Source organism: Asterias rubens, chromosome 8, assembly GCF_902459465.1.
Source record: "Asterias rubens chromosome 8, eAstRub1.3, whole genome shotgun sequence".
Taxonomy (NCBI): Eukaryota; Metazoa; Echinodermata; class Asteroidea; order Forcipulatida; family Asteriidae; genus Asterias; species Asterias rubens.
In genome coordinates, this window is record NC_047069.1 from 13,769,129 (window position 1) to 13,793,973 (window position 24,845).

The 24,845-nt window shown below is 38.8% G+C and overlaps 1 protein-coding gene across 1 annotated transcript; it reads right to left on the reverse strand.

Moving 5' to 3' along the window:
• Window positions 1–68: 68 nt before the first annotated feature.
• LOC117293716 (probable dolichyl pyrophosphate Glc1Man9GlcNAc2 alpha-1,3-glucosyltransferase) lies at window positions 69–24,772 on the reverse strand. Its single transcript, XM_033776138.1, has 13 exons — window positions 24,691–24,772; window positions 23,836–23,914; window positions 22,607–22,800; window positions 21,220–21,338; window positions 13,749–13,816; window positions 10,495–10,621; window positions 9,999–10,102; window positions 8,567–8,687; window positions 6,625–6,770; window positions 3,940–4,079; window positions 3,078–3,175; window positions 2,454–2,526; window positions 69–1,217 (listed from the first exon to the last, which is right to left on the reverse strand). The coding sequence occupies exons 1-13, from the start codon at window positions 24,765–24,767 to the stop codon at window positions 974–976; spliced, it is 1,590 nt and encodes a 529-aa protein (XP_033632029.1). The 5' UTR covers window positions 24,768–24,772; the 3' UTR covers window positions 69–973.
• Between the last annotated feature and the right edge of the window lie 73 nt (window positions 24,773–24,845).

Consider the following 24,845-nt stretch of genomic DNA (forward strand, 5'->3'; position numbering starts at 1 on the left):
TATACCTTCCCTTAACAGATAGTAAGAAGTGATTATCTATTTAGTACAACTTCGTGTTTTTTTTTGGGGGGGGGGGGTAGGGGGAATTATATGCTTATATGTTCTTGTATATAAAATATTTAAAATCTCTATGCAGGGTTGAAACGCACATTCTTAAAAAAGTATATTATACGACCTATTATACGACCTAAAAATATCAGTGAAGGGCTGAAGATTTTAATATCAGATTTTACATAATTTTTTTTTTTTTTTTAATATTAGAAAATCTATGATATCTGTGCTTTATAATGTGAACAAAAAACAGTTCTGTCTTAAAGTTTTCAAGGAAAAAGTTTATTTTTTTTTAATTACTTAACAAATTGTGTATACCAAAGAAATTAATACTTGATCTATTTACACATCAGCAATAAAAGAGTTCAAATATTGTTTGATCCACAAATCTCTGTAATTGAATGACTGAGTAAAGTTTATTACATTGTGACTACTTTATTCACGGCCATGGAGTTCTACAATTTAACTTGAGGGAGCTCTTATTATTCCACACGCGTAAACCGCGCTGTCCATGAACAGGCATGAACTCCTAGATGTCCACACTTACAAAATTGTGATTGTTTCAACTAGTGCATATCTTGTGTTATAGGATGGGTCGGCACCATGTTCTTAATGACCACAAATACTTTTTGTTTGGCCATGTTGTGTTGTTTGCACTGACCGGTGTTCAATAGGTCAAACTTACACATCATTGTAAGACTTATTTAAAAGTCTGGTGACATAAGAATTATGCATTATTGCCAAGAATAAAATTTCCTTCTTTGTTATGCCGTCATAGTGCTGCTTGACAAATTACAAAACTTAAAAATAAAAGATGATTTTATTAAATCCCATGACATCAAATCAGTTTTGATATAAGTTTTACAAGATTTATTGTGACAATTTTCTTCTGACAATATTCAAGTTTCTACTTGGAATGGTCTTATCTCCCACCTCCCCTACCCAAAGTTATAATGTTAAACTTCAACCATGCATAGCTGACACCGAGGGCACAATATGCCGACGTTAGCATCAGTGGCAAGAATTCATAGCGCTGAAGCGCGGGTACCATACCGTGGATGAGATTCTTGTATATGAAGAGAGGTACCAGGCCGAGGAGGTACAGGGACTCTACCGGTGAGAGATGCGGTAGGCGTGGCAACAAGAAGGCAGACTTGGCAGAGTATCTGTAGATGAAGTAAATCGGGTTAATTGACGTCAATGAGTCGGAATGAAGACTCTATAAGACAAATTTGATTTCATTTCAATTATTAATTCTGGTTGTGAAGCCAGGGACTCTCAGAAAAGCCAAGAACCCAATGGAGAGAAGACAAGGAAGGAAGTTTCAGTTTAAGATGAACATGTAGAAAGAAAACCTTAGATGATTATTCAAGGGAAAACCCAAGCAGTCGGGCAGGGACTGAAAACCCAATCCAAATAGTGCCCCCACTGGGATTTGAACCGGGGTCCCAGAGGTAGAAGGAAAGGCAAGATACCACTTCGCTAACCTGACGCACATTAACAAAGATACACGCGTTGTGTTTCACTGAAAGTGACCTCTATAAAATATTGTCATGTTGTTCTATGTGTATTGACGGATGTTTTATGCTGTCCGCAAAAGGCTCCAAGAAAAAAAGTTTGGACTGACAGTCAGTGTAAGACCTCTTGAGGAGAAGAGAGTATGTTTGTAATGAACATGTTATTGGTTTTACTTCATGTAATATCCATAGCCCATAAAGCTGACAGTTAGAATGTTAAAAAAACTCATGCTTTATAATGAACACGGCTCTTACAAAGCACAATTCCAGAGAAACGAACACTGTGCTTCAAACATTTTTACCCCTCGTCACTGGGCCACTGATTTCATTCCGTAAACCATCACAGCTTCCCATGGACTATCATCAGCCTGTGCTGCCATGTACATGTATGTAGCGCACAAAGCTCAAGCAATCACAAGAACCATCTCTGCCCTCACAGGATGAGAAGCAATTATAGTTAAAGGAACCTGACATAATTTGTTTGTGCTAACATAACAGTTGCTGGCAGTGTAAGCACTTTATGTAATCCACCCTATAAATTAACTGATAAACCTGTAGAAGTTGCATAAGATGTTTGCATCAATGTCCAAACAAAAATGAATAAATCGCTCACTGAGCGATAAACTCCAAACGCGAAATTATATTATTTATTTCTCATCAAATATGACATTTCAGACAGAAATATTTCAAGGGATGTTTTCTACTATCATCATCATTAGACCGTGTAAGTTTTATGTAAATCTGTGATCATCACTATTTTTGTTTCTTACCAATTCTGTAACGTTCCTTAAAGCATCTTGCTCAATGACACAAGTGTCATGACCAACGCACAAACCCACTCGGTCACAACACACTTTAAACATAGTAAATTTGACAAAAACCTACCTGTGAATATTTGTTGTACTGATGAAAGTAAAAATTGTGAAGGCTAACATAAGACACACTTTTATTGGTGTTTCTGTGAAGGGAAGAGAAAAAAATACAACAATACCGTTTAATTATGATATGAAGAGAATCACTGACTGATTAGTTTGAATTGTAATCAAAATGGTAGAAACAACAGTGATCAAACTAGTGCACACACAATAATTTGTTCCCCCAATGTGCAGCTCTTATTGGCTAAATGTTACTTCACCAAAAAATCCACCAAACGGATTTGGCCAATCCAGAGAGGGCATGCGAATCACGGAGCGGTCACAGCCCGCTGTACCCAATTTGCATAGAACAGTTCTCGGGGAGCCATCCCACCTGGTAAGTCTGGAACGCATGAGGGCGCCACTCATAATGTGTTCAGCAGAGTCTAAAGCATTTTGATTGCAATGTGATAAAATTAATTTCTATGGGCCATAAATGATCATCAGTGCAGAACTCAGTCCGTAATGTTATGCATATGTTAAGATAAAGCAAGTATACAACAATTACCAATAGTGTCCTTTGTCTTTAAACGAAGTGCAAGAGAGTTCACATTTCAAAAACTACAGAGTCTTAAGATGGTCCAGATGAACTCACCATTCTGTGTAAAGAGCAGAGGGAACAGGGAGTAGTGGCCAACTGTTGACCCTATCAAGAACACTTGGGCATCCTTCAAACTCTCCATGGCCAAGAGGCTGACAAGCAAAGTCAAACAAAATGAAACGCCGATAAAAAAAACCTTGTTGCATTTACCCTGGCTTCTTTCAGATCTTTCAAAAGTTTTGAGATAATTTTTTTTAACAACTCAAATGCAGGACTCAATACGAATGCAGGACTCATTTGTCTTTTGAGTCTGACTATTGTGCAGACATTTGTAAAAAATCAAAAATTTATTATGGTAGTACATCACAAAAGACATCCCACAACAGTCATTCGGTACATTGTAAATCTGTTTAGTTCATTGTAAAAAGAAAAAAATAATTCTTTGTCCCGATGCAAGTTTAACATCTCTTATATCGTTGCGGTACCCACTGCCAAAACATAGGAATCGAACTGCCTCTAGCTGCCGGGCAACCTCGGTAGTCTAGTTGGTAAGACACTGCTCTAGAATTGCAAGGGTCGTGGGTTTGAATCCCACCCGAGTAACATGACTCGGGAAAGTACCGAGTATACAGTGCTAACACACATCGGTGTATGGGTAAAATTGTGCCGTAAGATCCCCATCTGTTACTCTGAATTACAGTCGTAAATAAACAAACTATACAGGCCATGAAATATCTCACGACACCTACAGCAATTGCCATGATGCCCTGTGCTTTCACTGTGGTGCCTTTTGCAAGGTTCCGAAGCAAATTTTACACTTTCTTCATAGAAGTTCCCCTTACCAAAAGGAAATTGGTAGTGCCTCTTCGCGAGCGAGGTTATAATGACACTGAGATTCTGTTGTCTTTCTACTTACCTAAGTGGTATGATAACAAGCAAGATGGCTTTTTCATGTACGTGATATCCAAACATGAAAGAGCTGTAGGCACATAGAACCAGGCATCTCAGAAATCCCTTTGGTCCACTTGGATACCTCCAAAGATGTAGCAAAGACGGCTGCAGAGGAATTAAAATAGAACAACATTACTGGAAAGGGAACGTACACATTTGGTAATTACTCAAAACACAAATATCAACTTAAAAACTGACTTGGTAACCAGCATTGGAGAGCTGTTGATAATATAAAACATTGTGAGAAACAGCTCCCTCTGAAGTAGCATAGATTTAAAGAATGAGGTAAATTCTCACTAAAATAATAAAACTATTCTAGCCAGAAGTCTTTTATTCCTATCTGAAAGCACACAAAGTCGTCCAACAACAGTGTTTTTTCTCTCATCATTATCTTGCAACTTCGATGACCAATTTAGCTCAAATTTTCACAGGTTTGTTATTGTATGCCTATGTTGGGATACACCAAGTGAGAAGACTGGCCTTTGACAATTACCAAACGTGTACCTTCCTTTTATAAGAAAGAGGCTAAAATAAAACACCCTTTTCATCTGATAGCTCACACCTGTTAGGCGCCTTGTCAAAACGTCCCGGACGTTCCTCCGCTGACAGTCTGCGGACTGGACAGCAAATACCGCCGTTGCTAAGGACCTCGGACAGTCCGCGGAAGAACGGCCATGTGCGTTGAAGCGCGGCGAAGTTAATGAGCTATCCATGCCGGGCGCTATTGTTGGTATAACAATAAGTCTCATGAATAAACAAGTTGTATTTTCAGGTCATGAATATCAGCGGCTTGGACGCGGACCGGCCGTGCTCTCCCAGAATGGTACATTTTCAACTAGTGAGTACCATCGTCCTGGAAGTGGACAGGCTGCACCGACAAGATCATTGCACCACGCACGTTGGTAGTGCCAGCCGACCATCCTGCTCACGTGATAATCGCCAGCTACATGTTTAGACATTATAGTCAACCAAATCGGCGACTTTGAACCTCAACATTCCAGAGGCATTCAACAGGCATCAAACAGGCATTCACGAGGCTTGTATTTTTGAAAAGGCACAATATGTTGAGTCCCGGCTAAACAACTCAAAATGTTAATCACTTTATGAGTACGTCATCACCAAATAAATCCCTTACTATAAAAAAAACAAGTTTGATTCGATGTAAAATATTTGCCACCCTAGTTAATAAAAGTTTAATTTTGTAAAAACAAGTTTGCACTGGCTGCCAATTCCGATCATTTTAATGGTTTATTCACAATAAAAGGTTTTCGCGGCCAGAGGCCGAATTAAAACATTAATTTGTGCATTACACACGTTGGACCATCATGTAATTGTTTGGTGTTTAAATTTTATTTAGGATGAACTGCAGTTTAGCGGTAGTTTTGCATAATACGTTGTGGATGGGTCATTGATACAGTGATCGATACATGGGTATGGGGGAGGCTACGATGCATTGTTTGGGAAGTCAGGTTTTCTATTATAGCGAAACACTATGAAACGGCGTGGTAGTCACAGAGAAAGGATGTTTTGACCTTGCTCCAAAATATGGAAATTATTATTATTATTATTATTACTAAGATTATTTATTATTATTATTACTTATTCTGCCATTTCAACATTAGATGAAAATACAACAAATACTTCCAGATGGGCTAGGAGAAACAAAAGCAAAATAATTAATGTGGTCCATAGACCTGCCTAAACAAACCATTTCTACAATTCACATGTTTCGGTCATGTAACCAAGCCTTAAAAATCACTCGTACGAGAAAATGGCTTTACACACCCTTAGTTTGCTTTTGCCATGCAAAGGTAAAGCCATTGTTCACCACCTGGGTTCCTCCGCGGTTCCGCCGGCAGCCGGGCGCGGAGCCGCCGTATGATCATGCTTATTGATATTTAAATAAGCTTGGCTTCACAATAGCTGACCGGTCGCTCCGCAGAGCCGCCGGAATATTCATGTTTATTGACATGTAAATGAGCCGTCGTGGCCGTGGACCTTCCCGGTTGCTACGGGTTCTTTTGTTACAAAAATCCGCGGACTCCCGCAGAATGCACGCGGAATGGAACAGCTTGGACGTTTTGACAAGGCGCCTTATGGCTGTGTAATTCCTTTCTCAAAAGGTGGTCTTGATTGGATCATCATACAAAACCAGTAGGCCTGCTGACTGACCCAGCCAGATAAATGGTTTATGCATTAACAATAATGACTGAAGTTTTTCGATGTAAACACACCGACTCAGTGAAAAGGACGAGTTCTTGTGGCCGGAACTTGGAAATTCATTCATGCAGTTTTCCCGTACCAAGAAGAGTCAAAACTAACATCACTAAATTGTTGCGTTACCCACTGCTAACACATACATGTAGGATTAAAACTGCCTCTATCCACCAGGCTAGCATGGTGGTCTAGTAGTAAGACATCTGCTTTGGTAATATCAACAATAAAGACTTGTAACGCGAACATATCCACCCTGCTGGGCGTTCTAGCGATGTAATGGTTGTTGGTTTGTATCACACTCGAGTGATTCGGTTGTGGATTTGATTTGTTCATAGATTTCGAGAAAGTACTTGATTACATTGCTTAATTACATTGGTGTATCCCCAATACAAAACTAACATCTATTAAAAGGTGATTTTAATTGATAACTTACTAATGCTGTAAGAGCTGTTAGTACTAAGGTAGCAATAGCAGGGACTGAGGGTAGAAAGATATGATGAAACTCTTGCACCAGTCCACCAGTCATAGATGCCTGACTCTTCTCTAGACTCTCATCAGACAATAAGTTAAATCTTTCACCTGTTAAGATGGACAATTGTTGACAAAGGAAATGTAAAGTTAAGGTGTTTGGAGTTAGATTTCACATTGATGCATAAGGGTAGGCCCCCTATAGCTTCCCACTCTTTGTTTGGTAGGGCACTAGGGCCCAATTTCCTTACCGTTGTGGGTCCTTGAAAGGGTACCCAAGCCTTCTTTTGGCCCCACCCCTTCCATTGGAATAGAATGCTTTTAGTTGCCTCTAGCTAATGGACAACCTCGGTAGTCTAGTTGGTAAGACACTGCTCTAGAATTGCAATGGTCGTGGGTTCGAACCCCACCTGAGTAACATGCCTGTGATATTTGTTCACAGGACTCATGAAAGTATCGAGTACACTGGTAACATGTTGAATGGCTTCTGACTGGCACCCCCGTAGATATTGATAAAACAGTGAGACCGCCAACCTTAGGGCTTGGTAGCTCAGTTGGTAGAGCTCAGCACATTAATCCAGAGGTCACCTAGGTTCTAATCCTGATGTAGTAAATTTTTTCCAAAATAAATAAATAAATTAATGAATGTGAATATGGAAAATAAATGAAGGGTCTAAATTTAACTGATTAGCAAAAAAGACAGCTATTCTGTGTGAGGGAATTGAACCCAACGAGCCTCTCCTCGACATCCCCCGAACCCCTGAACTAAACATTTTTTTTTTTAAACAAGTTTAACATTCCTTCATGTTAAAACGGTCACTTTCTCTTCAAGAGCAAAAACAACATTATAACACAAACATACAACAAACTCAAGAGTTGTTTTTCTTTAAAATAACACAGTATGCCCTCTTACAGTATGTAGCTTGTGCAGCCAAGCACAAAGAACAGGACTCTATTATTTACCCATGGGTGAGGACATGCGGTTATCGCTAAATTCCTCATGAAATTGTGACTTTAAGTTTAAATTGTGATTCACACACGCACTTGTACTAATGGTAGTGTGTTTTGAACATGTAGGCTACTCAGAGCCAAGTGCTTGCATTTGTACTGGGCTGACCTTCACAAGTGCTGGTTTTTCACACTAGTGCTTTCATCAAAAGTGCATTCATCAAAAGTGCGTTCGAACTACATTTGTGTGTGTGTGCACTGGTGGGACGGGGGGGGGGGGGGGGGGGGGGGGGGGGGGGGGGGGGGGGGGGGGGGTGGTAGGATATTGTTCAACTACATTCCCGCACTCCTGGCACTGAATATTAAGTTTCAGTTAACACGGTTAAAGTAAGTTGCAGATGCCACCAGATGCCTGAAGATACAGATTCGTTGAATTTCTTCACAGAAATGTTGTCGAAAGGTTGATTGCATTTAGCTGCCTTAACATAGTTGCCCAATTTCAACATCAAAATGTTGAATAACAAATATTGTATGTCTGGTCTACCTGTCAAATGCTAATTAAGCAAAGATGGTTCATACATGTAGGTGGTGGCAGTTGTAACGGAATATCAGGGCCCAATTTCATAACGCATGTAAGCATACAAACCTACTAAGCACAGAAATAGGCGATCAGCCAAAATAACATACAGTTTACATTGATGCGACTGGTAACCCACTCAATTCATGCTTAGCAAAGAATCTTGCTAAGCATGTAGCCTAAGCATAAAAACCTGCTAAGCACAGAAATATATTGCTTAGCTGAAATAGGTGATTCAGCCAAAATACTACACAGTTTACATAGCGACTGGTAACCCACTCAATTCTTGCTTAGCAAATAATCTTGCTAAGCAGATTCATTTGCTTAACCAGTTTATGAAATTGGACCCAGATTGGTTTCTAAACATGATTGCTAGACTTACCAGTCATAGAGGCCATTTTATCCAACATATTGTACAAGGCCCAGAAGTTCGGGGCCCAATAGGAATGGCACAGGCCTCGCTTGAAGGGGAAAAGTCTCGTCAGGACTTGCGGTAACTGGCCCTTGGGAACAAAAGAGGATTTGACATACAATGGTTAAAACACTTGCTTTCACAAAACTTATTTTAGTTTCTAATTCAAGGGATGTATTGCACAACTAGTCGTACCACATCTACATGTAGGTGCTGCCTGCACAACTTAGACGTCAAAGTACTTATACAAGTAGTAACAGTGGTCATTGTTGGTTACCTAAGAAGGAAGTGTCGTGGCCGAGCGGTTAAGAGCACCGAGTTCAAACTCTGGTGTTTCTGATCAGCAGAGTGTGGGTTCGAATCCCCAGCCGTGACACTTGTGTCCTTAAGCAAGACACTTTATCATTGCTTCGTCCTTCGGATGGGACGTAAAGCCGTTGGTCCCATGTGTTGTGTAACGCATGTAAAAGAACCCAGTGCACTTATCGAAAAGAGAAGGGGTTTGCCCCGGTGTTCCTGGTTGTGGCTGCTTAATGCGCAGTAGCACCTTGTAAACCCTTATAAGTGCTACATAATTGGGTCTCAGAATCCATCACTGCAATAACCTCTCTTTCTGAAAGTTTGTATATAGTCAACGCCTTGAGTACATTGTTTGGTAGAAACATGTTCGTGCGCTATATAAGACTTTGATATTAAATCCCAAGAATTTAGAGAGTGCGGTAATTTTTAGTTTAAAACTCAGGCAGAACACCAACTGATCCTTTCAGACCAATCATTCTTATAAACGCTAAGCTATGTTTAGTCCTTTAGCAGCTCTATAAACTTGGGCCTGGGGTGCGTTCCACTCGCGCAAACGACTCGCAACTGTTCACGCAAACGTTTTTTTATCGTTTGAACGATTGGTGCGTATACGCGATGTCAATATGGCGGCGCCCTGACATGAAGATGGCGCGCACCATACGTAGGTTTTTGTTTTCGTTTTTGCTGCAATAGTCCTCTTTTTGACATCATTACATCAACTAATTAACTTTGTTATTCCAAATCTGCATTATCATCCACCGAAAATACAATGTAATTATGTTTGTGACAAAGAAATAATACCGTATGCTTGTCCGCCATTTTAAAAATCACTCGCCAACACCTCCGAAGTATGTTCGCCTAAAGTTGCCAACGTTCGCCAACGGTGGCGGCGAACAACTCGTTCGACTTGAAATTGTTGGCGAACGTGCGCAACTGTTGGCAACGTTTGCGCGAGTGGAACGCACCCCTGGTGTGAACTGAACAATATATTTAAAATTAAATAGCTACATTGTACACATATAATGTAAAATTGTATATCCTGCAGAGTTTGATGCACTAATCATTTTACAAGGAAAACACAAAGGGAGTCCCTTAAAATTACCATTGCAATGAAGGGTCCAAACGAAGCAGCAAACACAGATATAACAATTCCTCCTAGTCCAACGAGTCTCAATGGAGATAAACTAGTCCACTGTACCCCTCCATCTAAAATGTGTAAAATAAATCTTTATGTTAAATGGAAACTCTTGATTGCGATAAAAAGTGAAAAATAACTTAAAGTGATGATGATGATGATTCACAGTATTTGTATGGCGCCATATATCCGTTTCAAAAACATTCAGGAGAGGTGAGCCTTTGATAATTACACCAACAATTAATGACCATAAAAAAGTGACTTGGGAAAGAGCGCTGGGGTCACCCTTTGAAGTAATGTAGTTTTAGAGAAAGAGGTATAACATCACCCCAAAGTTTGAAACAAAACCAGTCTCAAACTAAGCAGTTTGCACCTGACCACCTAATATCTTCCCACTTTGTTGTTGTTGTTGTTGTTTATTTACACCTTTAAAACTCTAACCCCACCATGTGGCCAAACCAACCTGGATTACTTCTTGTGAAGCAGTAAGACCTCAGAAGGTAGATGAAGTAAGCTGGCGCAACGTACAAATAAATGTGCTTGAAGTTTAGCAGAACAGCAAACCAGAATGCACCCTCAAGGTTACGGCCCTGTTTGGGAAGAGTAAAATTTGATCATTATCTGCTCGAGAATGACAACAGGTTGTGGGTTCCAATCCCACTCATGAAACCTGTAGAACCTGTAGATATTTCTGGTATGATATCAAGGATGTTTCATTAAAGTGAACTTGTTTGGGAAGAGTAAAACTTGATCATTATCTGCTCGAGAATGACAACAGGTTGTGGGTTCGAATCCGACTCAAGAGACCTGTAGAACCTGCAGATATTTCTGGTATGAAATCAGGGATGTCTCATAAGTGAACTTGTTTGATCATAGCTGCTCCAGAATCAGAACAGATTGTGGGTTCGAGTCTGACTCATGAAACATGTAGAACCTGTAGATATTTCTGGTATGAAATCAAAGATGTCTCATAAGTGAACTTAATAATCACTTAATCTCACAGGCCTGGGGATACATAAAACAGAGTCCTTTTTATGTGAAAAAGAAACACCTGGGCCCAATTTCATAGAGCTGCTAAGCACAAGAATTTGCTTAGCATAAAATTTCTTCCTTGATAAAAACAGGATTACCAACCAAATTTCCACTTGATTTTCAGGATAACCAAACAACAGCTGAATACCAGTAACAAGCAATATGCATCAAATGGAAATTTGGTTGGTAATCCTGCTTTTATCAAGGAAGAAATTTCATGCTTAGCAAATTATTGTGCTTAGCAGCTCTATGAAATTAGGCCCAGGTTTGACTCCTACACTTTCATGATAAGTGTACAGTACTTGGTTATTTTACATGCACTACCAATCCTAGTACATTTTGTACATGTACATGAGACCCATGGCTTATTGTCCCGTCCAAAGGACAAAGCAATAGACCAATCCACCAATCCCCATTGCATATTGACCAATCACAACGCAACGAAGGTCTGACAAATAAGGTCCGACATGCATGCGCGTATCTTGGCGCGCGACAGAGTTGTGCAGAAAGGCATTGGAGAGCCCCACGTGGTCTTGCTCACACGTGCGTCGTGGGTGGAGCCTACTGGATTATGGTGAAGTGTCTTGCTCGAACCACGATTTGAACCTACACTGCTGATCAGAGAGACCTAAGCTTAGGCACTGCTCTGTCAAAATGATGGAAGAGTGTCTAGGGGCCGATACGAGTTGCAAATATAAAAGCACAACACAAAAAACTCTACTACCAGTTTCATTTTCTGAAAGCGTATTCTATCCCCTACGCAAATTTAACATCTATTGAAAAAGTATGGTTTAATGTAGGAGGGGTCAGGAATGCCCACATGTATATGCTACAAATAGTCTTCAGTACTGGACACCAAGGCACAACAAAGAGAGAAAAATGAGCACAAACACAGTGACATATCCCTGTACTTTTGGGTGTCGTATGACGATAATTGGAAGTACACTGAATACAATTCACTCTGACGACCACACAAACATGGCCATTATGAGTGTATAACTGAAGAAATGCATTCATTTCTACAGGAATTCTTTTTACGTGCCAAAATGTTCGAATGGAAGGAGTCACTGCACCATGATGTCTGTGTTCAGCTCAGGGTGATGCTTCCCTAGTGAATATTCCCTCAGAGCTCATTGTAACGCAGTGAACGATTTCCCTTGTATAGCAGAGCAAAATGCTGTGCAAAATGTGTCAGTTGCAACTCAAAAATCATTGCTTAAAACTCAATAGTACCATTCATTTTGCACAAAAGTACATATGGCAAGCAGTTTAATGAGGTTGGATTAATAAACCTTTTCTGTCCATACCAATAACTGGAAACTTGTCGATCAGTTTCCCGTTAGTGAAAGTATTGGTTGGAGAGTCGTTGGAAATGGGATTTAATGAAACAATGGAACAATGATTCATGCTGCTATTTTAAAGATTAAATCTTTTCGCTAATTTGAGGTTAGATTAATGGGATGTAAAGCCAATGGCAATGTCATGAATGTTAAAAAACCAGGTACACTTATCATTATGAGCACAATTGACCCTGGCCATGTGACCCCTGAGTGGGTGCAGCATCTATCATTTCTTTGAGCAGAAACCAGCTCTTCTCAAAGCACTCACAAAAGAAATTTCTTACAATGGTGTCATCGCAAACCTTACTTACAAGGTGTCTTTATTTAAGTTGTGTACCAGAAAGGGGAACAAACAGCATTTATAAAGTTCAGAGAGTGTGTATGTTGGGGAGGGGGGGGGGCCTTTAATTTGATCATATAGACCCCTTTCATAACTCAAAACGCTACAGGGACGCTGAGGTCACTAACACATTTTTACACACAAGAAGATATCGTCCATCGATTTGCCTCGTTTTGCCTCAGCGAGGGCGGATTTTGGTCTCAGTGAGCTCACTTTTTGATTGCAAGGAGTCTATAAAAAACATTCCTAATATGTAGGATTTGAGGCATTCCTAATATGTTCCCCCTCTATTTAACTGTCAAGAGCTATTAATTCCAGTGTCAATGCACTCCAACATGAATTTGATTATTCCGTCCAACCTGTCTCATCAAACTGACATAATTGATTCTCAACCAAAGCTACCCAGAAAAAACACCTGTATGTTTCTAAAACTGGATGTAAAATGTCACAGTTCAGTTTGACTGGAGTAGTTTAAAATACATTATGCCAAACCCTTTTAATTTGCAGAGAATTGCCCAAAGCCAGTAAAACATGTCAGTAAGAGTTATATGAAAGCCCTGATGACTCCAAAGTATTAATATCTTATAATCCTTCAAAAACTTCTAAATCCTCAATTGTTTTTTGCTGTACACAGTGAATTTAATAGACTTCAAGCTATTTAATAAAAATTGCTGTTTTTTTTCTGAGGGACAACAAAAAGAAATCGGACTTAAGTCTGTAAGTAGGACGGATATCATGCCAGCATAATAATGATAATAAAAATGAAATCTTATATAAGCGAACAAATCCATAAAAATGCTCTTGGCACTAAAAACAAACAATAACATACACATACAATAACCAAAAAGCCTTTGCAAAGAAGAAATCCAGAATACAGAACATGTGCTAGAGGAATATAAAATACAATAATAATATAGCAAATAAATATTTGATTTGAATTGCTATAAATGCAGTACTGGGCTTCAAATAAAAATGTAATAAAACTTCAGGGTATATTATTTTTACCTCCGTTATTCTTGTGATGGACAGCAGCATTAGTCCAAACAGGAAGCCGTTGTACTGAAAGTGAATATCTGAAGGCAATTTGTTAAGAAATGTTACAGCAGGAAATGTAAACGGATGTTGGAAGAGTTAAATTTAAATCCCAAGTTTTCAATAATCACACCATTTATTATAACCAAGCTGGGAAAATGTCATCCAATTTAGTGGTAAATTTGTTATTGAATGATGTTGTGAAACAAAGGATTTTCAAAAAAGATTAATCACTATACTAGCCAACACCCCTGTGGAGAAGATTCAATTTTAGATGTGGGCGGAAACCCTTTAATCCAGGGAAAAACCCATGCATTCACGTAGGGACTGAAAACCCAATCTACATAGAGCCCCAGGCAGGATTCAAACCGAGGTCCAAGCAGTAGAAGGCAAGGAAGGACACCACTATATTCCAACCTGATCCGCCAAAAACAAATAGTACGCAATACTATTCCTGCACCTTGGGGAAAGGTCAAGAAGTCTGTTCTAAAGCCATGATAAACAATTGCTCTTTAAACTTTAATTTTATAGAGGATGTTTCTTGGTGAGACCCAGGTGAGATCCTGCGCTCCCAACAGGGCACTTACCAGATTTCCATTATCCCATCACAAGACTCGCTTAGCAAGTAGATGTTAAATTTGCATCAGGATAAAGACTACTTTTTGTTTGTTTTACCCTTATACCGATGTATGTAAGCACTGAAAACTCAGTACTTTCCCGAGTCCTGTAAAAGGGACTCACTAGTGGCATTCTATAACTGTAAAAACACAATTACTCAACTGCATACAGTGTACAAACAGTCATAGCATTGAATACAACATTTGCCTGCCTAGTGCGTGTATCTATGTACAAGTAAAAGTACTTTCATCAAAGCCTGGTCTAAAGTACTTGTTGTTCATTGACAGTAACATATGTACTTGTAGTGGCATCTTCTACAGGCAATCTAAGCTGGCCATCCCACTACACAAATTATTGCTAGCTCATCTGTCTACTATTGTGCTTCTGAAATTATAAATGATGGAAATATCTAACCCAGTCACTTTCCCTTGTGGTTTATTACCGAATAGTCAATGAAGAATTTTGTAGGCGTTAAAGGCAGTTACTCAAAATAATTGTAAGCATAAAACCTTACTTGGTAACGAGACAGTATAAAACATTGTGAGAAACGGCTCCCTCTGAAGTATCGTAGATTTTGAGAAAGAAGTAATTTTCCACGAATTTGATTTTGAGACCTCAGGTTTAGAATTTGAGGTCTCGAAATCAAGCATCAGAAAGCACACAACTTCGTGTGACAAGGGTGTTTTTTCTTTCATTATTATCTCGCAACTTCGACGACCAATTGAGCTCAAATTTTCACAGGTTTGTTAAATTGTGCATAATGTTGAAAAACACCAATTGAGAAGACTGGTCTTTGACAATTATCAATAGTGTCCACTGCCTTTAAAAGGGAAAAGCTTTTATCAAGTTTGATTGTACTAATTTGTGAGTCACTGCTAATACCCAGTGCTACATATCATTAAAACTAAAGCTTCATCCCAGGAGCTGCCTTATTTGAAATTCACTACTTGTATCCTGCTTCCATGCCTGTACTTTTAAATTTTCTGATATTTTATCCTCTTAGTTCTTTTTCTAGCTACCACCTCAAGAGGGATCTGTGAATGGGGACTCCCCATAATAAAAAAAAAACATAAAAAAAACCCCATAAAACCCCCACTTTAGGGACCGTAGCGGCCACAAGCAGCTTGTACCAAAGTTACCATAGTTACAAAGGCTGCAGGATTTTACCTACTTTCATAATGCTCAAACAAGAGACCAAATACCAAATATACAAAATTTATTAGACCAAGTGTTTGTTTCTTTGCCCAGTGGTTATTGGGAAAAACATGAGGGAATACCAATGTGCCTCATAGCTTAGTTGGTAAAGCATCTGCCCATAGTGTCAGGGTCTTGGGTTCAAATCCCATTGAGGGCCATTTTTATATTTTCATTATGTTTTTCTGGAAGATGCCACAGAGAAGGTTATGTACCGAATTGACTCTGTCTAGTATTTCTCATGTTAACAACGAATCTACAATTCCATAACAAACCCACATATTTTTTAATTAATAATGATTTTCTTGAATTGTTTCCTGATAATAGCAAAGTAAAGTTATAAACAATTTAGCAATATCTGGGCATATGGTAATTATAAGAGAAAAGAATGGTCCGTAAAAGGTTAACATGGCCCAATATCATGAACCCTATAAGGACAAACAACTTATTAAACACAGAAAACGTATATTGCTTGGCAAAAACAGGCTTCAAGTCAAAAATACATTAAGTTCTGCCTAATAGCTTTAAGGATTAGGGCACAGGGCCAAATTTCATAAAGCTGTTCAGCAGAAAATACAGCTTAAATTGTTTGGGGGCTAAGCAATCATTGAGTGGGGCACCAGTCACAAGGTTAGAGCTAGGGTTAACTAAATTTTGGCTGGTAACCTATTTCTACTAAAAAACAATACTTTTCTGTGCTTAGCAAGTGTTTGTGCTTACAGGCTTTATGAAATTGGGCCAGGATGACAGCCGTGCAACATAAATTGAAGCTCACTCAAATCAAACTCAGTTGATTTCATGTTTGCTCTGCTTGCTCTGCTTTATACACGAACCCAAACTACCAATTTATGCATCATGAGTGGATAAATGAACTGTCATCTCAAAGCCCATTTTATCAAATCGGGCAATCTCGACTCGTCTTCCTCTCCTTATCCAGCAACTATCATACTGGGTTTCCAGGTTAAGTACTATTGACTTGCTCACTTTATGTTGTCCGATAGAAAAAAATTTCCTCACCACTTTTTCTCCGTTTGTTGCTCCAGCTCTTGATAGATTCGACATGCACTGTTTATGTATACAAATGTCAAACTATAATTGAAAACAATACAGTAAAACTTCCAGAGAGTTTTACTGCGCTCTGACGGAATACCTTGAGGGAGCCCCAGTCTACTACCCCTTGCCCATTCTACCTCTACCCCCCCCCCCTTAAAAAAAAGATAACACGCAAAAACAAATCCAACCAAACACCTCTTTTTAGGGCAATCACATCTTCCCCCAAGGAATCTATAACATACACCCGCACGAATTAATAAACACAGCGAGTCAGTTTTGACAATGATTTGAGAGCAGAATAAACACGAGTTGTCTCTCCAATCGAGACAGGTGCATGGTTCTAGGCTTGACAAAAAAAAAAATAACACTTCCCCCCTCCCCCCTTCTCCGGAGCAAGCAAATATAACCTGTTATCAAAGTGGTTCATCTTCAAATAACATCTGAGTCGATTTGCTCAGGAACCTGGGATGCAAAGAGGCATTGGCCCAGTTTTGCTTGTATATATTTGAGTGTACAAAATGAAGAAGAAAATTTGTGGCCTGACATGCCTGATGTTTTGACCAAAGCAGAGTTCTTTCTCCATGACTATATGGCAATACAAGCAGGTACATGTATACTGGTGTGTATCTAAGCAGTCAAGAGGAAATAGATGATATTTTGTCTAACAGAAAAATAAAGATGATTTTGGGTTCTTCTAATCATACAAAAATCAGTATTCAGCGCGTCAGGCATAGTATAAATGGATGAATTTTGAGGCCCATCAATGTATTATATGAGAAATATATTGTGAAAAAGACAAGATTTTTATTGACTGAAAATCGCTGACTTTTTGAGAGCTAACATGGCTAGGTCAAGTTAAATTGAGGAAACAAGTTTTTTTTTCCTTTCAAGCAGGAGTTGAAATTCAAAGACATGTTTGAATTTATGTTGTACTCTCCTCTCAAATGATTGAAACTTTGATTCAGCGCTTCTCTCCATTGATGCAGAATAATAACTTAGATCTGCACTAAGGTCTACATCACAAAAAGATAAATACAAACGTGAAACGTGATCTGACTGTTTTAATAGCAGGAAATAGCTCCATTCGAAATGTACAATTTCCTCATAGGGCTCCCTTTTTATACCTAGGAGAAAATACCTGGGTGCCTTTGCCCTTTCCGAAACGAAGCATACAGGCCTGAGTCAGTACTTTAAACATGAGCAAAGTTATAATGGACCACTAAAGCAATTATGATCTGGGTCTTTACATTAGCATGTCACTTGAATTGGAGCTCGAGTGCAAGTGCATTGTAAAGTCACCCAGACCGTGCAATTTATCCCACTCAACTAAGCAAAATTTTAGCTCATGTTTTATCACGAAAAAGACCGAATGTAAGCTCAAAGTTCTATGTGCATTTCATAAAGCAAATTATACCTTATTTGTTTGATTCGTTTTATGGAGTGCACTTAAAAAGCCCTATTATTTAATAGGAAAATATTTTAATGAAAGACCTCTATCGAATGATGCATTTTATGTGCGGAATATGTCCCGCTACATTTATCAGTCGTTGACAATTGTCACCTGGATAAAGGGCTGTGACTGGGGACATACTATACGCAGGAAAGAGCTGATCAGAGACATTCTGAACATGAAGCTCCATTTATATTGCTTCTCCCCTTTACAGCCTCAACCTTTTAAAATTGAATACTGTGTCAGACATAATGCCATATTCCTACCAGCTTTTTCAAAAGATTTGCAGAAAAAAAAAATCTGCCAAGTCGTTTCATAGCGCTTTCAATTTGTAATCAAAAGCAGTTTTTAACTGCACTCACGAACGATGACATGCCACATAAAATATGCTTTTGAATGGAACTTCCAAAATTGAATTTCCAGCCAATCCATACAATATTTGAGTTAATCTGTATGTGTCTTACAGATGCACGTACATGTACATGTAGGCCTACATGTATGGGAACATTGATAAAGTTAAAGTAGAGTAGAAAAATGGAATGTTTACAGCGATAAAACTTGGGTAAAATTTGAAAGGGTAACAAGAGGGTACACCTTGTTTTCTAGGGGTGAGGGGCACGTCCTGCAAATTGAAACTGTAATTTCTGTTTCAATTTTACTTGAACAAACCCCTTTTGAGTGCTCTTGGTATGTCATTTTGGAACTTTGGATAAGATAATCTGACATTAAGATAAAAATTAACACATTGCATGCAACGTCTGCGTGGATAGTTTTAAAAACATTGAAATTACCATTAGCCCTTATAAAGTGTACATTTTTATTCTTTTTTGTAACCTAAAAAGTCTAGTAATCGAATTTTAGTTTGAAAGCTTACTGATTATGAAGTCCATACTAGAAAACAATTTATCTGTGAAATATTTCCCTCTGATATGAAGTAGTATTCAAGAAGTCTCTGTCTGGAAACTTAAAACAAAATACTACAGCTGATTTCAGCTCAACCAAAAGTAAGGAAAACTAATTGTGATCACATGTTGAAAAATCTGCACGGTTTTCAGTATTTTCTCCAGACTCCCACTCTGGATTAAGCCCAAAGTTTCACAGGTTTATTATTGCATGTATGTGGTTGATCGATCATTCAAACATTAAACTGTCTCGGACTATTTTGCCAGCTCTACCAACCCTCTATATCTAAGGGTTTTAAGCATCATGGATGTGCAAGTGGTTGGTCACACAAAAAATTACCACAGTCTGCGACTATTTTTTATCTCTATCTCTACCAACCCTTTAAAATACCTTTAAGCATTATGGATGTGCAAGTAATAATCAGTAATAATTGATGACACTTTTCAACTACAGGCAGACAGGTGCAGTAGCAGGTTCGGTTTCATTTATTAGAGTGAATTACTTGGCTCCTTCATTACCCCACTTTAATGTAAGTCATGATGTTACCACGTTAACTGATCCCCCATAAAGCATGGATCAGTGTAGTGTTTCTTTGTCATCTCCACTAGCTTCCAATGATTCAACGCAAACGGTTCAAAATTCTTCTGCTCACTTCCAAAACTCGTAATGAACAGTGTCCCACATTATCTCTCATTAGACCATAAGTCCCCTCAACCCGGCTATGCCCTTTCCACATCCTCTCCCTGTCAACTTATGCCTGGGGCCGATTACACAGAGCAATAAAATTCATCGCAAGACAAATTGTCAGTATTACCATAGTAATTCGTATTGTGGCATCACACTGTACTTAGCAACTGTGATCAATTTGCAGTAAAGATCAATCTTAGCTCTAGTGAAATCGGCCTAATGTGAAAACACACTACAGTGACAGAGCTCTCTCCATCACTTCTTCCATATTATGAAGCATTCTCCCTCCCTAAATTAAAAAATGCTTCATCCTTGCAAACATTTCAAACCATGTTGAAACGAAAACTAACTCATTTGAATTTGTTTGTTTTTTACCCATACATCGATGTGTTAGCACTGTGTACTCAGTACTTTCCCCGAGTCCTGTGAAAAAATATCACAGGCATATTACTCGGGTGGGATTCGAACCCACGACCGTTGCAATTCTAGAGAGGTGTCACACCAACTAGACTACCGAGATTGCCCGGTAGCTAGAGGCAGTTCGAATCCTGCACAGGACTTGGGAAATGGGTAAAAACCAAAAAATTCTTTATCACCGATGCAAATTTATACCTATTATATAATAACCCCAATCCAAAACTTGTGATTTATTTTAGTTTCTGTATCTATTTTGTTTACCTTTCTCGAATTACTTTGGGGTCGAACAAAGAACAGTTTACTAGAGCAGGATTTGAACCCACAACCTCCGGATTTAAACCAGCCCGCGCTCTACCGACTGAGCTATCTACATGTAAATGTAGCCCTATGTGGGTGGTCTCCCCATTCACGTTTATATGAACTGCTTCTGTTTATGCAATCTTTTCTAATTTTGTTTCTTGCCGTGCTATTCCCCTGGTTTCAACTCACAGTCTGCAAAAAACAACAGCACAATAGCGCTTAGAAATGTAGTATTAAGTGCGGCATAAATGTTTATTATTATTTGAAAGTGCAGCCCTTGGTTAGCCAGAATCAAACAAAATAAGCAGTATGATTGAAGGGTTGGGGTGGTTGCGGTTAAGTTCTACTTTAGGTTGAGTTCAAAGTTTGAACTATTCCTATGGGATTCTCCATCTGTTTTTATGTAATCTTCAATGCATAAGGTCTATTAAAGGAAGAGCAAGAGTGGGTTATGTTGAATAAAGTTAAGATACACTCGGGAAAGTACTGAATACTTCTTTGTTTTTTATACTCATAATAGCGCTTAGAAATGTAGTATTAAGTGCCGCATAAATGTTTATTATTATTTGAAAGTGCAGCCCTTGGTTAGCCAGAATCAAACAAAATGAGCAGTATGATTGAAGGGTTGGGGTGGTTGCGGTTAAGTTCTACTTTAGGTTGAGTTCAAAGTTTGAACTATTCCTATGGGATTCTCCATCTGTTTTTATGTAATCTTGAGTGTACACTAACAGTCAGGTTAGTAGATGCCTAGTGCTCAAAATAAGCAAATCAGATTTTTTCAGAAAAAATACAAAGTACATGACACTAAAAGCAAAAGGATACGATCCAGTAGAATCAGACCGAAGTTGCACACTAACAGAACAGCCAAAAGAAAATGAGGCTTTTCAAGCAACTGAGCATATTCCCTCCGACCAGTCCTTTTTGAGAGAGACAGACAGTACCTGCACAAAACAGAGAAGGAAAAAAAACCCATGTAAAAATAAAAAGACCCTTCACAATTACACGGATAGGCCTACTAGTAATTTCTACAAACTCCACACTTGATCCCTTGCGCAATTCAACCCTAGCTCTTAAAAAAAAAAGGTTTACTTCTGGGCAATTGTCTGCATTAGGTTTAAAGTGTCTCCAATGAGGTTTTCGTCTCAGACTGCAAGACTTGTCGATTAATTGTATTGTTATTGGGCAATTAAAAAACCACTAGACTTTGCCCAGTGGGTCATTGTGTATTTTGAACCCTGCTCTAATTTATACACTTTATACACTTTCGGTACAGAAAAGAAAGAAAAAAGTTCACAGATTTACAAATAACTTACAGGGTTTACAGAAGGTAATGGTGAAAGACTTCACTTGAAATATTATTCCATGAAATGCTTTACTTTTTGAGAAAACATTAAAACAATATCAATTCTCGATAGCAAGAATTACGGATTTATTTTAAACACATGTCATGCCACTGCGAAACGTGCGGAACCAAGAGTGGGTTTTCCCGTTATTTTCTCCCGACTCCAATGACCGATTGAGCCTAAATTTTCACAGGTTTGTTATTTTATATATAAGTGATACACAAAGTGTGGGACTTGGACAATACTGTTTACCGAATGTGTGTAATGGCTTTAAAGAGGTGAACTTTAACTTGTGTGTTTTATCCTCTTTAAAGGTTAAAGTATGAGGCCTTGGGCCTGAAACTCTACAAAGAATAGACCTTATGCACATGACGCCATTTCAGTACGGCGCCCTCGCCTTGAGGTCAAAAGGAGGTTGTTCATTGGCCAATCTATGTGCGTTTTTATTGTTTCGTCACTGTTTGACCTCAAAGATGGCGGATGGCTGACGTCAATGCATAAGGTCTATTAAAGGAACAGCAAGAGTGGGTTATGTTGAATAAAGTTAAGATACACTCGGGAAAGTACTGAATACTTCTTTGTTTTTTATACTCACATACTCAGTATTTTCCCAAGTTCTGCTGAAAGAATCCACAAGCAAGTCACTCTGGGCGGAGTCCAAACCATGACCTTTGCACTTCTAGGGCAGATATCTTTAAACCACTTGACCACCGAGCTAGAGGCAGTTTGAATCTTTAGCAGTGGGTACCGCAACGATTTAATATTGTAATTTTTTACACCAGGGGATAAGGAATATGTTTTGGTTTTTACCCATTGCTGCTCTCAGAAAAACAGAATTGCTGCCTAAATTCTGAAAAAAACCTTACTCTTTAGCTGCATAGATGAAAACCAAATCTGTGATGATGACAGACAGTCGTTGAAAGATAACAGTAGCTGGACTTGCATAGTTAAGGTTGGCAACATCCAGCATTCCTGGATCAAAGAACTTGGCGACTTGGGACAGACCAAACTCGAACCAAGCAAAAAAAGGTGGATAGTCTAGAGTCCATTCGGATGTGTCCTGCAACAAAAAGAAACACATTCTGAACTTAAGGCACTGGTCACTATTGGTATTTACTCAAAATAATTGGAGAGCTGTTGACAAGTATAAAACGTTGTGAGAAATGGCACTCTCTGAAGTAATGTAGTTGTCAAGAAAGAAGTAATTTTCAACTAAAATATTTGAATTTGATTTCGATACCTCAGAATGAGGTTTTGAGGTCCGAAATCAGGCATCTGAAAGCACGCCCGAGCTTCGTCTGACAAGGGTGTTTTTTTTCCCATTGTTATCTCGCAACTTTAACGACCAATAAAGTTCAAATTTTCATAGGTTTGTTTTTTTGTGCATATGTTGAGATACACCAAGTGAGAAAACTGGTCTTGGACAACTACCAATAGTGTCCAGTGTCTTTAATAACACATGCTGATTATATATGTAATAATCAAAGACTTAGTGTCCGCACATTGGGACTATGACCCAATGAAATTTAAGTAAGAGGGATAGTGTGAAACTCAGTTTTATGATTGAAACTTTCCAAATTTGCCCGGCTGTTTGAAAACGAGGGTGCTGTATAATGTAGGTCCCTGCAACTGTTGCCCCTAATCTTGCCCTTATTGTCCTTTAAAGTTTCCTGTGCAGACATAACATTTTCCAATGGAAGTACCCTAATTCCAAAATGAGAATGACCTTGCCTTCTCAACTTGCCCTCTCATTACCAGGCCTTCTACTGTTCTTTGACAGGGCCCAATTTCTCGGTTCTGCTCTAGAGTTTTGTGCTAATGTAGCCCTGTTATAGCCCATGATTCTATGGGTCACACAATGCAGGATTTTGCGGTAAGCATAGTCATGAGGTTGGGGCAAGGCTGTCTGTATCCTAAAAGATGGCTTTGGCAATGGTTACACAATTTATGGCCAGAACGCCGATAAAGCTCTATTCTTCAACATTTTCATTGTGACCAATACTACCTATAGCCATAGCAAATGGCACCTTAAATCTAGACAATGAAAGGACCTTTTTTAAGGTTGTTTTGAAACGAGACTGAGCCTAGGACTTACCTCAAAATACCACTTAGAGATGGGTAATGAGTGTGTGATAGCCAACCAATTTCTGTGAACTTCAAAATCAGTAGATCGACTGTAATAAAGCATATAAACCATACATTTTTATATTAGATTCCATGCACACATTTTTAAAGCTCTGATCTGAAACTAGTTGTGATGATAGCAACCCCCCTTTCTCGACAGTCGTAATCCAATTCTATGACTGTACATAGAAGGATGGATGGATAAGATCATTGCAACTTATCAGAAACAATTTGAGAAGTCAAAAACGTGCGATGCGAAAGAAAAACAACAGTGACTGTGAGTGAGTACCGAGCAGAAAATTGAATATTTTTGAAGATGTTTTTTAAAATTTCATTTTTTTTTCACTCAACAAAAAAACAATCTACAAGCATTATGATCTTGATCTTGATATAATGATTGATCAGCTCCTTACTAAGAACAACAGTGAATGTATACTGAGTGTGTGGGGAAAGTTTTGATTGTGTATGATGTCTGTATGTAATGTAGTCTATTTATATAGTCTGTAGTAGTACTACTAGTAGAACTACCGTCTACAGTGTAGACGGTAGTTCTACTTCAACTTAAGGCCTACTGTACTAACTGACATAGCCCCACTTGTGTGGCCAATGTTAGCTGGATTCAGCTAGCCTTGGCCCCACTTGGTGGGGCTAGTAAAACTGACATACTGCATGCAGTGACCAGTCAGTGCAGTGCAGTGACTGACACACACGACAGTAAAAAAGCGAGCCTTTAAACAATGATCCATTCCATAGAGACGCTTTCTTACAAAGCAAATTGAAAGAACTAAACACAAACATATACACTGTTAACATTACGTTTACTTACTATGCTGGAATAAGGAGAACTTTCAGTGTTGAAACGAAGACAACTAGCGGCACAAAATGTTCCATGGGCGCCGCCATCTTGAATAGTCTGGTGCACAAAATGCGATGCGGACGAGTCTAGTACACGCGACTTGTTGATTGATTGAAAAACACCTG

What these genes read in the sequence shown, in the direction of transcription:
- LOC117293716 (XM_033776138.1), bottom strand. Translation starts at nt 24,767, where the DNA reads ATGGCGGCGCCCATGGAACATTTTGTGCCGCTAGTTGTCTTCGTTTCA. An exon ending in TAAAATGGCCTCTATGACTG is followed by an intron (nt 6,771 to 8,566) that starts GTAAGTCTAGCA and finishes CCATCTTAACAG; the next exon opens with GTGAAAGATTTAACTTATTG. An exon ending in TCTGCTCTTTACACAGAATG is followed by an intron (nt 2,527 to 3,077) that starts GTGAGTTCATCT and finishes TTCCCTTCACAG; the next exon opens with AAACACCAATAAAAGTGTGT.